This window comes from Lissotriton vulgaris, chromosome 9, assembly GCF_964263255.1.
Source record: "Lissotriton vulgaris chromosome 9, aLisVul1.2, whole genome shotgun sequence".
In the NCBI taxonomy this organism is placed as follows: Eukaryota; Metazoa; Chordata; class Amphibia; order Caudata; family Salamandridae; genus Lissotriton; species Lissotriton vulgaris.
The window spans coordinates 82402568-82417648 of NC_141697.1; the positions used below are offsets into that span (position 1 = coordinate 82402568).

Genomic DNA, 15081 nt, shown 5'->3' on the forward strand with positions numbered 1-15081 from the left:
CTCGCCTTCTTTACTTCCATTTCTAACAGACCCACCTCCAACCCTCCCGTTCTTTCCTTCCATTCCAAATGAGCCTGCCTCAACCCACGCCACCTTTCTTTCCATTTTAAATGAGCACACCTCCAACACTCACCTTATTTACTTACATTTCAAACGAGCCCGCTTCCAACACTCAATTTCTTTACATGTGCTTCAAAGAGGTCCGGCTCCACCCTCGCCTTGTTTATTTTTTATTCTAAAGTGGCCGGCATCCCACTTGCTCTTTATTTACTTCCACTCAAACTAGGTGTTGAAATTGACCATAATTTCTTTATTTAATTATTTTAAAGAGGAACAGAAAAGAGGAGAGGAAAAACTACTAGATCCATCTGTTTGTCAGCACTCGATTTCATACAGCTGACACAAAAAACTTTTATACAGTGCGGTTTGCGATCAATTGCCTGCAAAGCTATAAAACCTGAAATAGCACATTTTGTAAGCGAGCTTCATGCACAGGACAGGTCAGCTCTAGTAAGACCCAAGAGCTTGAGATGAAAAAAAGCTGATGGTCCACTTCTTCAGGGCACTCGTTTTACTTCTTTGCCAAATAAAGGAAGACCTGTTGGCTGGGCAATTGTATACATTATATATGGGATTTGTATACGTAGAGAGCGTCACTGAGAGAATCTGACATTTGCACAGTTACAATGAAACGGCAAAGAGCCACAAGACAATATACAAGCGGAGTCAAGTACATAGAGTCTTTAAAACAGAGGCGCCATTTGTCGTGGGTCATCAGGGAGTACACTGATGGAGTCTTCGGCTTTCCCACACAGCATACACAGCATGGTATACTCCTGGAAAGAAAAAGAAAAATCACTTTAGGTCTCAAGAAGCAATCTATGATGGACACCTGACAGAAGGAACAAAGATGTAGTGGAAAGACGAGGGAGAGAAGTCAAACCTAACTAGTCCATTGTACTTCACCGTATAGTGCATTGCCACTTTCAAACCACAAATTTAACATTAATAAATTCTCACTTTCTATTGGTTTAGTCAAGACCCCGAGAGGAAGTTCAAAAGCCAACTAAAATGCAAGTCTCAACCCAAACTTTTGAGTTCTCACAGACAGAGAAAAATGCAAGTGCATCACAAAAGAATGGAACCCTCAATGGTAGCTGGGGGCGGTTTAAAGACTAGTCTTCCAGCAACTGGTTAACTGGGCTAACCGTGCACTCAGCTTCCAATCAAAGACCTATGTTAAAATGTGATAGTTTTCATGAATTGAGCACCCCCCTTAACCCGGCATCCTAGATAACAGCCCAGTTTGAGTCTATGAAAAGTCTGCCCCTGATGGTAATTCATATCTGTCCATTCCCAACCCCAGAGGGACACAGAGGTCATTCCTGCCACTTTAGAACTTCTGCCGGTGTCCATTTGGCTGTGACTCATCTCCTTGAATCTAGAACTGTTGGTTGGAATTATCCTACTAGCACCAATGGTTTCAAAGATAACCAAATTTGAACCAGCAGTTGGACATATACTATTTCCCCATTCTTAACGGGTGGGCCTGTGGGTCTGAAGTGCTCCCCCACCAACCAAAAATCTTGATCATGACCAGTCAATTTTGAGGTACAGGCCCCTAGCGTTTCAGTAGGTGCAGGTAGTTATCCTTTGTCAATAAGACAACTTTTCCCCAAGTGTTGAACTGTCAGTTACGCGATCCGTTTGCACACTAAATGATGTACCCTGAACTGGGCCCTCTTGTGGATACTGTTGCATTTTTAATAGGATTTTAAGACTATTGGTTACTGGCCTAGTGGTACCTTTTTAGGTCTCGGCCTGCGAAAGACTGCGCACATGCGCAGTTGAGCTGGCGAGATTTAATGATGAAGAGAAAGTTTCACTAGCGAGGTTAAGCCCCGCACTTCTTTTCGATTGGCTGGCGTTCTAAACGGTGGCCAGCCATTGGAGAAGAGGTCCTAGTGACGTCCTTCTTTCTCTCTAAGCCCCGTCCTTTTCAGACTGGCCTCGTTGACTTACTGGTGGCGTAAAAGGTTTCTTATCTTCTTAAAGGGTCCAGATGGCCCCATAAAAAGGATAAGGAACCTTTTACCGCAGCAGTAAGTCATGCCGAGCCCGTCTGAAAAGGACGGGGCTAAAAGAGGAAATAAAGCGACCATCTTAAAAGGCTGTGGTTCCTTTGAATACATTTTTATTTAGTAAAAGTATGGAAATCGTCAAAAAAGTCTTGAGCGAATTCTAATTCTGAACGTGATTGGAGCCGTACATCTTATATTTTTCAAAACTATTAACAACATGAAGTGTTGTCAAAAGTGTTTAATTAACATTAAACAACAATCAACATGGGGTTCTTCATAGCTGTATGCAGAGTACTATAAATTTCTGTATGCGAGAGTACTATGAATGACCGACTTGGTGAAAGACGCTGGACAGAGCTTTCTCCGCCCAGTCCGCGTACGTCCGTGATGAGAAAATTCTTCTTCATTTGGGTGTGCTTTCCCTTCCGCCCAGTTTTCCATGGAGATCACATGACCCCTGCGTGGGTGCGGTTTGTGTGTTCAAACAGCCTGCAGAGACCAGCCCTCCCACCAGAAGCCGTAAACAAACGAGACCTTTCAGATTGCTGCGGAGACCCCGAAAAGTGTCCGACTGCCCTTATCTCCGCACTGACACATAATATTTCTTGAATATGACCCTGGAGTCAGGGTCCTTGCTTCTGCTCAGAAAGGAAACGTCAGGGGGTTGCAGCTGCTATTTGCGAGGTTCCGCATCATTACCCCCTTTGCCGCCCCCTTCTGCACTTTTGCCATACCAATCTGCCCCCGTTCCTTTTCCTGCCAGCCCCCTCCATCCCTGCCAGGCTCCCTGCACCATTGTTCAGATCACTCACCTCCTGCACTGCCCCCTTCGGCGCCCTCCTCTACTGCCCGTCTAGACCTTCTCTCGGGGAGCTCCCTCTTGCACTGCCGTCCCAGCCTTCACCCCCTCTGAAGGTGCAAGCAATGGAGGAATGACGGGTCCAGATTAATGACCAGGACTAGTCTGCTGAAAACGATCAGGAGGTAAGTGCTCAGGTCTTTAACTTTTCTGTTACGAAGGTGGTCTCCATTGCTAATCAATTTTAATCTAAAGCGCTTCAACCTCTCGCCAAGAGTAGTAGGCGCTATGAAATGCGATACTTAAAACACCGTGGAATGCTCACAGCCAGCCCTGCAACCGTTTACCAAGAGATTTGAAGAGTCGAATTTTGCAGGTTTATCATAATGTATGCCAAGCAAAGGGACGAAATGCAGCGAGAGTAGAAGTTAACTTGATGTGTCTAACTTGTATAGCGCAGACCAAACGTGCATTTCTATTGACGAATATTAATCGTTTTGAACGGACAGGTCAGTGGTACAATTCTAATCTGCGCTCCTTATGCCGTATGAACTCAACCCCCTGAACTGTTTTATCAGTGGGGAACAAAGGTGTGCTTTACAAATCGAAAGCTGGAGGAAAACGGTTATAAATATTTTTAAATCCTTAAAGAGCTGTGTATCCCACCTCCTTTATTTAGTACATGAATTTAATGATCTTACCCGTTTAAGTTTGTCCAAAAAACTTATATTTGTGGCATTACTGTGGAAGGTTACTGTTTTGTTTGTGATCCGTACTAGAGTAAATGTGTACTTAAGTCATTGAAACAAGAGCCTCCAAGAAGAGTTTTCAAATCTTGATTTAAAGGAGGGAAGGTCGCAACAGTCCACAGGTCTTCTGGACGCTCTTTGTACTTTTGAGATATTTGAGTTTATTTACCCAATGAGATCTCTCAAAGGTACTTCCCACTTTTGTCTTGTTTACCATTTTTTGATACAAAAGGTGAGTTTGAGGTTAAAAAAAAGCAAACAAAGGAAACATCGACATCGTTTTCCCCAGGAAAAGTACTTTGTTAGTCTTTAGCTGAATACAAATTAACATTCCACTGTAAAAAGGCCTAAAAGAAGAGATGCGTGGAGGCAGAGATTTATATTTATATATAATTACACACTTAGTCTACCTGATGCTCACCAGTTGCTCAATAAAAAAAAAACTACGCGCTAGTCAAAATTAATTTCTGAAGTGCACTTGTCTTTTCTTATGTATACCTGCATCACTGGATACTAAGTGTTTCACTTTATTTTGCATTTTGCTGCTAAAAAGTTACTTTCGCAAAGTGTGTGTGTGGCTCTGTGTGTGTGTGTGTGCCTGTGTGTGTGGGTCCGTGTGTGTGTGTGTGCGCAAATGCAATAGGTCTCGCATTTGCAAGAGCTAAAGCTATTGACATTGTAAATGACAATGCCATTTATTTATCTGTTTTCAAAACCAACCCATAAATAAAAAGTTTGTCATTTACAATGCCAATAGCTCTAACTTTTGCAAAGGAGAGACCGTTGCATTGTAAATGCTGGTTTACTTTGCATCTTTGATGGGACTTCATTTTGGGTGGTGTGTACTTCGTTTTCTTTGGATTTTGGAACTTTTAACAGGATTCTCAGTAATACACTAAGATATCCTGCCTTTTTTCCGAGAGATGTTGAGAAACTATGGCATGGGATAGACCAATCATAGATCACTTCAGCACTCTGTGTGGCACCTCTACCAGATTGACTGGCTGCAGTAAGCAAAGCCCCTAGTAAAAACCAACAGTTCATCAAGTGAACTGGAGATATCTGAAAGGAACCTTATGTGTTTTCATATTCATCACAGTACAAGTATCATCCCTTCTGTTTGTAAATAAAACACCAATTGTTTTTCAAACCTATAGCTCTGAGTGGTTTCCAATTTTATTACTTGGAATTTATTATGTTATTCAGTATATCTGAGTTCCAAACACCTCCAGGAGTCCGCAATGGCTGCTCAACTCGACACACTTGGACAGCTTGAGACTACTGAACTATTTGGAATGCAGTAGTGCCAAAGTCCCTGGGGCAGTAGAAGAAAATCATTGAACTGTAAGAAATTGATTATTTGGGGAAAGTGACTACTCACCTCAAGAAATAATCACACTTCCTGTCGGGGTGAACCCTGAAAGTCACTAAATGGCACAGAGCAGACTGCCTTAACTTAGGGCAATGTATAAAGTATTTATGAAGTATCAGAACAGTATAAACATCAAAATACAAAACAATAAAAACCTCAAACTAGAGTAAAATTTAACAAAGAAATTGACACCAAAATGACAAAAATCCAATGACGGGACCCGGGGTATGAATTTTTAACGTTTTAAGTAGAAATAGCACCAATAAGCATGAAGTGCTAATGATAGTCAATAGTTGCAGCAGACCATGACCTAGGCTCAATTTGATGCTGACAGAGATGAGGCGCGGGTCGGACCCACCAGCCAGGTTCGGCCTGGTCATAGATTTTATCTAATTAAAGTTTTCTCTATTATAAAACAAATTTCTGAATTAGTTCCTACACATTATTTTTTGCTTATACAGGCGTTATCTTTGCCCAGGTGTGGTGGGATTAATAGGGCAAACCCCTCGATTTTAGAACCGCTCCTCGGTGGGGCACAAATGTATGTGTCTGTGCCCCAGAGAGAAGCCAGACATTATTTGGGATTTTTTCTTAGGCTAAAGAAAATCCAAATAGCATCTGCAATCTTGGTGGTGCACACACGCACAGCTCTGTCCCCCCCATGCGGCTCCTGGACAGAGAAGCACTAGGGGACGAAGCATCTGTCTGATATTGAATCAGAAGTGGGATTAGAAGGGTATGGTCCAGGAACAATCTTAACCCATACTCTTCCAAACCCACCTTTAGTTTTTTTTCCTGTTGGTGGGAGTTGAGGGTGGGAGGGGGTGATAGGATGGGAGAAGCTGGTCTTCATGTACTGTAGACACACCGTCATGACATATATATGCAACAGGGCAGAGAAGGGTTACGTTTTCATACCGCATGATGCCTATGAGACTGCCACACGTAATAAAATGGAATGTGCCGCTTGCACAACTGTGTCTGCTCTCACATGTTTCACACCAACTCATGTTTGCCGAACAGTGTCTACCCAAGCCAGGAGCATACCATTGCAATGTCTTCCTAGAAGGGAGGGGAAGCTTTATGAAACAATTCAAGCCTCAGAATACACAACCGTGTTCCCTGTTTTGCAACCACTACAGTGTTGAACAAGTAGGATGAGCCAGGAACTCCCCGACCAGCATGGAATGCACTTTTGAGAAGGTGTTCCTAGAAAGGCGAGGGAGATGCATAAACCATCCCATCCCTACAATAACTCCACCACTGGAGCCTACTCTTTTGTAGCCACTAGAGAACAAAGATAGGTAATGCCAAGTAGTGTCTGGCTCACTCGAGATTTACCCTTCAAAAGCCTTTCTGGAAAAGAGAGTAAGATACATGAAACCATCCAGAAGTAACACATTTCCGGTTCGCCTGTGTTGCAGCAACAAACTAGGTATAGTTCTGTCTGCCAGGTATGTGTTGCACTTTTACAATATCAGTCTGGAAAGGAGAGGACGACAAAGGATACACCCAGAACTGCAAATAATACCAGCAGTGGGTATCCTCTGCTGCAGCTTCTGCAGAACTGAACAACTAAAGTCTGGAACAACCTGCTGTTACACATCAGAGCAGCCTCTTCAATTCTTGAGTACCGCCAAGAAGCTGAGTCCTGGCTGTTTGACTAGATCCCTCGCCTTCTCTGACACCTGTAGCAGCACCAGGACACCCTCCCGGATGATACCCATAACATAGCAACCAGGCGAGCATAAGTACTGCCCGCTGCGCATGAACCAATGTCGTTCTAGAAAGGTTGTGAAGATGCATGAACCAGCCACGCCTGAAGGAACACATCACTGGCTACTTCTGCTGCAGCTACCACCGAAATGAGCTAGGATAAGCCCAGCATCGTCTGACAAGCATGCCTTGAGTGAAAGTCTTTCTAGAAGAGACGAAGACGCATGAAACAACCTAAACCTTAAACACCAGCACCACAGAGACACATTTTTCTCAACAACTTTTCTTCGAACTGACCTGCAACATGAGCCACCCAGGCTAATGCAGAGGCAAAGGAGACCCTGCACAAGCTCCACGCGGCTGTGGCGCAAACTGCACTTTTGCAGAGTGCTCCCAAAAGATATACAAATAGTCGGTCTGATAACGACAATGGAGATCCTGAACTAAATGATCTGTCCCAGGGCAAAACCACAATTATTTGGTGTACTGAGTAAAAAGAGGCAAGTTTCACGTGGTGTGGTGCCTCGTGGTAGTAAGAGTGCACGAGCAGGGATCTCCCTGCGCGGGGGAAGCCCTTATCTGCGCTCTGCAGGGGTGGTTGAGCCCAGAGACACCCTGCTCTTGTTCTCTGGGTCTGCACAGCACAGATATCTAGCCGTCTTATTGGTCGTGGGTCCGTTTTTCCATGAACTCGGCGGTCATTACTGTACTGCTAGCTAGAGAAGGCGTCGGGGAAGATGCCAACGTCATTGCGTACATATTTCCGAGACCCACCCTGAATGGCGGGAAGTGCGCTGCTCCGAACCCCTGTGCACAAACTCCCACCGCATGGCAGAGGGGAAAGGCACTTCAAAAGCACTATCGAAAAAAACTTAAGCAAACTGAATCATTTAATTATCAGGTCCCCATGTCTCATCATGTTTTTATTTTCATATTTATGGTGAAAGGGCAGAACGTTATACAATTCAATGTACCTAGGACGTATTTATAATCCATGTAGGTTCAAACATTACAAAACTCATAAATTCAAACCACAACACACAAGAAAGTGCTGTCTAAACGTGTTGTATAACTATCATACATGGCGTGTCATACAAATGCACATTTTTTGCAACAGTTCATCAAATATAGGGGCAGTCAACACAAAGAAACACACATTTCACCCCAGGGGAATTACAGCTCAAGGACCGGGATTAAGGTACCACCAGTCTATCATCATGCAGAAGTACCAGTCTCCAAAATATGTAAAAATGTTTGTCTTAAACCGAAGGAGGTGTGTCTGTACAGCATATTTCCAAGCACGAGGCAACTTCTGAAATATTTGTAGCCTGAACAGATGTGGGACCTCTTTGTTGGGCGGGAGTAGGTCGGGCCACAGAAACTGCCAGGGATTCTCACGACCTGACTGGCAAACTCAGGTTGTGAGCTATCGCACCTAAAATGGCGGATGCGTCAGCTGACGTTGTGGCTATATTACATCAAGATTGTCCACGAACAAAGGAGCAGGGTGAGTCGAGCTACACCTGAGCCCTGGATCTGGCTGGGATCTAACAGCCCGTGCACGAGCTGAGCCATGACAATAGCTAGCATCTAAATCATGCTACTAACATCATGTGACAACATGCTAATCTCTTTAAAAATATTTTAAAAATTATATATTTCTGTGACATGCAGAATCCAATGGGGCTCGACTGCCATACACAGTGCGGAAGATGAACAAACGAAGTCCCTCAATGACATTCGCACGTCATACCGTTAAATGCAGAGGCCATCTTAAAAGCAGGGGATCGCCAGTAAGACATGGCGACGAGCTGGACGGGCTACTGCTGGCCCATGCATCATGAAACACTATTTTCAATGAGAAGCCACAGCAATTTGCATGAAAAACCAGCATCATTGACGCCCATGCTATTCTTCAGCAGCCAGGGAAAGCGTGCCCTGCTGGTGCCAGCACAGTTTGTGAAATCTGCATCGCTGATTCCACTGCTTCATATAACATCTCTACTGCTAGTACCTGTGCTGCTGGTGAGATCTGCCCCAATTGTGCCCGCCATGGACCTTTGTGTAAGAGGGATATTTACGCTGCTTTTGCTCACATTAGACTGGTTCTGGGTTAGCTCAAGTTATGTTTACACTGCTGCTGCCGCTCAGACTGTACCTGGTGTGTGTGTGTATAAACTTCACTGTAAAAAATGCAACGCTAGATATAAATGCTGGCTATCTTCTTTGGTTCAAACGCAAGGGTATCATAAAAGTCCCTGGAGTCCACGAGCTGAATGTTCGAGAGGACCACCAGAGGTCCGTCATGGTTGAAGAGGAGATGGAGAGCAGGAATGGGCTGTTGTCAGAAAAGGCAACTACGTCACTGGACGATCGACCCTCCTGTAAAACTACAAAATTTGAGATCACAGCTGAACTACTTATGATCCCTGCAACCACAGAAGGCTACTATTCTGCAGAGGACTTTCTCTCCGTGCTATTATCACCTTCCAGGTCTGTGTAGTGTACTGCTCAGCCAGGATGTATGACGTGAGTGAATGTGGAATGTTAGAATGTTGGATGGATGTTGTCAGTTGCTGAATGGGCTGAGCAGGATGCAGATTGCTCCTGGTAGGGCTCTCTTTATCAACACTTAAAATAAATACTACATCATTTTAATTACTAAGAATGGACTTGTTTGTGTTCATTACAGTCTGTCGAAGCTTCCCAGTCGATCTCTTCCTTCGTGTGGCAAGAAACCTATCATTGTGTTTTTATCTGCAAAACTCATCAGTTACAGGCCTGTGCACCTCAAGGCGGAGGCAAGCCTTCTTTGCGTGGGTCAGTGTCTTATCAAACCACACCAGGCAGTGTGCACGATGTTTCCTTGCCTAAATGGAGAGGTTTATGTGACAAAAATGTGCTCAAATGTATGGCAACAGGCTACAGCCTGCTATTGATTTGCGTCAGAATTTATTAATTCCTACAAAAGGGGACAAGAAACTTTCTGGCATAACATCCTCCTATCTCAGAGCGTGAGCACTGGACAGAACCATTGGGTCTTGTGTTGTCTCTCAATATTTCAGCCAGGTAAACCACATTCCCGAGTTGAATGATGATAAACTCATCGCCAGTTTTAGAAGGTGCTCTGCGCGCACATACGTAGTTTGTACTGAGGTGCCTGATACTATTTTATATCGTAGGAACAGGAGCATTTGTGTAGCCTTAGTAGATCCATTGTGTGCTGTAATAGTTCTGAAATCGTCCCACATTTCAAACTGTATGTCTATCCTCCCTTCAGGAGGGTCTTGAGTGAACATCTCGACACCAGAGTCACTGAGAACAACTGAGGGCTAACGGAGCCTCTAAGCTCACACGTGCAGCTCACTTGCAGTAAAGGTCCTAACAATAACCTGAGAGCCGAAGCACAGGACTGTGCAGCCATGGGCTTTGGTAGGGAGTAAAATCTGTCCTGGCAAGTATAGGAGAAATAACATACTCTCCTGGAAACTCCTGAAAAATAAACTATTCCATCGAACTACGGACTGAGTACTACAGATGGAGGCTGACCATTCAAAAAGGCCCTACTCCACTGACAGCAACCTACTTCATGAAGTGTGCACCAACCATAGGCCCACCTCAACATATAGCAATGCCCATTTGTTACAGGTAATGGCACAAGCACACTATATTCCAAACAGTGACAGCAGGTGGACTTGGCCGCACAGACCTACTTAGACTTGCCAAGACACCTAGACAGGCTGGAACACATTTAGCGCATTCATGGTGGTGCAAGCTACAGACCATGAGTGAAAGTGCCATGGAAACTGTTCCAAGATCGGTCGTGCCTGCCAGAAGGAAGGGTGGAAAAACTGCACGTGCCTGCAGTTGGACTGCCCTGAACTCTCCCTCGTGAGATAAGGTGGCCAGGAGGTATGAATGATAGTGCAGCCACGAAATGTGCCAGAGTCAAACGTGAAAACAAAAAGTATGAGACAGCATTCTATCTCGACGACAAACGTGATGAGAGGGTTTCGATGTGTCACATTTCAGAGTGTACACAAAATCACACCAGCCAGGGGTGGCTCTACACAGAGGTCTCTGGTTCTTTGCAGCCTGTTAAAATATCATCTAAGTCTTATGCATGAAGAGAAGGAAGAGCATGGATCTGTTACCAGAGTTCACAATTCATCTCTGGTTATCCTTGAAGGTACATGGATAGCTATCAGTCAATGCAGCCCTTTTGGCAAACAACATATTGCAGTTTTGAAGAGTCAGTAAATATTATTAAAGTTCTAATTATTTTGAGTATCTTCCTTATAATCAGTGGATCTTCCAGTTCATTTTGATGTACTGAAAGTGATCCGAGACTGCGACTTATGACAATCTATGCAAAGTTATTTTTAGCGCATAATGATTTACTATTTCATTGGGAAAAAAAAAGCGAAATGGGCGCAACACCAGACTGGTTGAGAGCAGACATGCTCTTTAGCATGGTCAGTGACGGCTACCGCCCCTCTCCCTGTATGCCCACATCAACCCAGAACACAACAAAACGGAACAGGATTTGTCTTTGGAAGGCGGGGGGTCGCAAAACCCCCCGGCCGTATTTATTAAGATACAAAATAATAAAAATTGTTAAACAAAATATACAATTTTTATGCAAAAATATTCAGACACAAGGGGGCGTGGCTAGCGGCAGAACATGGCGGCAGCATAGAGGACTAGCTCCGGCAGGGAAGCGGCCTCTCCAACTATCCGTACATTAATCCGTGGCTGAATCTCACCTCAGACGGAGGCACCAAACGCCCGAGACCGGGCGGAACTGGCAGCAAGTACCCGGACGAAAATCGGAGGCCGGATGACGGAGTTATCGCCGAGTGCTGAAACGATCGAAACACAGGCCTGACTCCGGGGAACCCAGTGGCGAGTGAAGCCGTCCGGAAGTGCGATCTGCCCGGCTGCCCCAGACCGGAAGTGATCGGGACTAGAGAAAAACCCCGCAACACGACCAGCGAGCAAGGTCTCTGTCCTGGGACGGAACGTGTGCCGTAATTGAAAGTGGTTCGTAGAAGGAGGTGCCCGAGGATTATCTGGAATACCGAGGAAATAATATTCTGCCGGAAAGGCACAGGCCGTCTGCTCCGTCACGACCATCGGGGCGTATATCCCCATTGCTACGGGAGCTTCTCTCTGGATCGGACTGTGGGCCGCGTTGTAGCGGCGATTGATCCTTTTGCTCCCTCGCTCCGCAGAACTGTATACTTCCCGCGACCGCACTATGGCTGGGAAAGGTGCTAAAGGTGGTACGACTCAGACGCGTATTGAACGATACACTAACGACAAAACTGCTTCCCCTCCAGCGGATGGACAGCATTCATCCACGAAAACAGTGGACAATGTGGGAACAAAGAAGGCGACGCTGGATGATGTTATGAAGGCTCTCACGCAGGTCCAGACGACGGTGGGCTCCATCTCGACCGAAATAACCCTCATCCGAGCGGATCTTCACAAAATGGCCGAGAAAGTAGGTTCATTGGAATTGGTCACGAAATCGCTGGTTGAGGATGTGTCGGAACTACAGACGGCCATGGAGGCGGTAATGGCGGAGAACAAAATCCTAAAAGACAAGCTGGACGACCAAGAAGGACGCTCCAGACGAAACAATGTACGTATTCTTGGTGTTCCGGAGTCGGAAGGCACGAGAGCGATGGATCTGTACGTGGAAGACCTCATTAAAACGCACCTTCAACCTAAAGGACTGTCGGCCTTCTTTTCAGTCGAAAGGGCACACAGAGTCCCGGGCGGTCAGCCTAAACCAGGGGCTTCACCCAGACCGATCCTAGCGAGACTGTTTAATTTCCGCGACCGGGACGTCATCCTTCAAGCGGCACGGGTCTCACCACCTGTGAAAATTCTGAACTCTACAGTGGCGTTCTTCCCGGACTACACGGCGGAGGTGGCCAGGCGGCGGAAAACTTTCCTGGACGTTAAAAAGGAACTCAGGAGACAAGAACTTCAATATTCTATGATCTTTCCGGCCAAGCTCCGGGTGGTGGCGGAGAACAGGACCTGGTTTTTCGACAACCCAGAGACTGCACGAGACTGGCTGGACGGCTGGCGTCCTGCCTCTCAATCTCGCCGCCCTGGTCGAACAAAAAATGGCCAACACTCGAACGACCGGGACGACGCTGGAGACGTGGATATGAACAGTGGCAGAAGCTCGCCGGTGAGAGACAATGTCGATGCAAACCAGGAGGTAGACATATGAACACTCGACAGGTATGAGACATTCTTGTTTGGTACTGTGGCCGGAACCGCCATGGACACTGGGCCGAGGGCCTCTGCAGAGGGTATGAGGGGTAGCTAATTCCGGAGTACTCCTCACCCCCAACGAGCAAGTAACTGTGTGTTTTTCTTGGGGTGGGTCTAAGCACTCTGCTAAATTGGGGTGGCGGGCAGTTTTGAGTCCGTGTAGCAGGGAAGCAGGGCGGGTGGGAGTTCGGGGAACACGGGGGTTTCAACGATTTGTTATTTTGTATTGTTTGGCTCTACTGCTCATCTGGATGTTTCTCATAGTCACACGGTGCTGAATTTCATACACCGGGTGTACCACTACTGATCTGATAGCACTACAAAGGCTCCAACATGCGATTAGATACACATGAGGGGGGAGACCTCCATCGACCACAGTTCTGTCCTATCCCATGGAATCCCAATTTACATGCACGTCCACAAGATGGCGGACCAACCACGACCAAATATTATAACAACTGATCCTGAGATGGGGCCTGTGCCGCCGCTACAAATAATGTCATGGAATGTTCGGGGGTTGGGGGACAAAGTGAAGAGAGGGCTGGTTCTCCAGTGTATCAGGAGGTTGAACTGCGACATCGCCCTGCTTCAGGAAACACACTTAGTGGGTGCAGCTACCAGAGCTTTAGACAGACGAGGTTACCACATGGTTGCACACTCGGATTTCACTTCAGGGTCCCGCGGGACGGGTATTTGGATGAAAAAGACATCTCGATTTATACAACAGTCTACCAAAACGGACAAACATGGCCGCTTCGCTGCAGTATGTGGGCAGTGGGAGGGTGTGCCCGTTAATGTGGTGTCTGTCTACATCCCGCCAGCGCTACATTCATTGGCACTTCCAGACCTGGGCAAATTTCTTCTAGAACTCCCGGACGGGGACCTACTGGTGGGCGGAGACTTCAATGCACTGGCCAATACTGAACAAGATAGATTCCCGGTTCGCACACTCACCACAGGCCCAACAAAATTCGGGGACTTTCTGGAGGCACAGGGACTGGTCGATATATGGCGGCAGCTCCACCCCACAGATTGGCATTATTCTTACTACTCAGCCACACACGACTGCCTATCCCGTATTGACTATTTCCTTACACTGGGGGGTGGCAGACTCACGATTAACGACGTGCAGATTAGGCCCCGGGGTATATCAGATCATTCCCCCTTGACCATCACTATGTCCTGCACAGCAACAGCGCGCAAGCGAATCTATCTCATTTACCCTGGTTATCTCAAACTTCCTCCGGTCCGAAAAACCCTGAAAACAACTACTAAGCATTACTTCCAAGAAAACGCCGGCACGGTGTCTTCCCCGACGACACTGTGGGAAGCATACAAGACGGTGTTGCGAGGCCAGGCGATCGCCGCCATTACCGACCATAAACGCAAGCAGAAACAGGAACTACTAGAGTTAGAATTGAAGCTAGAACAGGCAAATGCGGTCCATATGGCAGTACCGTCGGATGACACTCGACACACACTACACCTCTGCCAACAGCAGCATGACGACCTTCTTAAACGACGGACGTTAGAGAATATAGAGGCAACAGCACATAGGGTTTACGATATAGGCGATAAAGCCAACAAATTGTTGGCCTGGCTGGACAGGAAAAAAGACGGCAGTAGGAACATTTTACAATTGCTGGACCCGGAAGGGACGTGTCACACACGCCCCTCTAAAATAGTTGACCTCTTAGCGGACCACTTTCAGGCAGTCTATACCCCGAGGGTGGTAGTCACGGCCGAGGCGGCAGAGTCAGCACTCCAGGAGGTAGAAGTAGAGACGTTGTCACCAGAGGCAGTGTCTGAACTGGAAGCGGACCTCACGGTGGAGGAGCTCCGTGTGGCGATAGGTGCACTACATACGGGTAAGGCATTGGGCCCTAACGGGATACCGATTGAGTGGTTTCAAGCAATGACAGATACCTTGGGCCTACCGTTGTTAGCTATGTTCGAGGACTGTCGAGAGACCGGGACACTGCCATTAGACCAGCGTTTAGCGACTATAGTGGCCATCCCGAAACCGGGCAAGCCCCCCGCGGATTGTACGTCGTATCGCCCAATCTCGCA

At 46.4% G+C, this 15081-nt stretch overlaps 1 protein-coding gene across 1 annotated transcript in view; it reads right to left on the minus strand.

Annotated features, from left to right (window-relative positions):
* Positions 1-289: 289 nt before the first annotated feature.
* CHURC1 (churchill domain containing 1) overlaps positions 290-15081 on the minus strand; it is a 67471-nt gene continuing 52679 nt past the window's right edge. The window contains exon 4 of the mRNA XM_086937104.1: positions 290-836. Within this exon, the coding sequence (XP_086793230.1) occupies positions 744-836 (93 nt within the window). The 3' untranslated portion in view covers positions 290-743. The remainder of the gene's footprint in view (positions 837-15081) is intronic.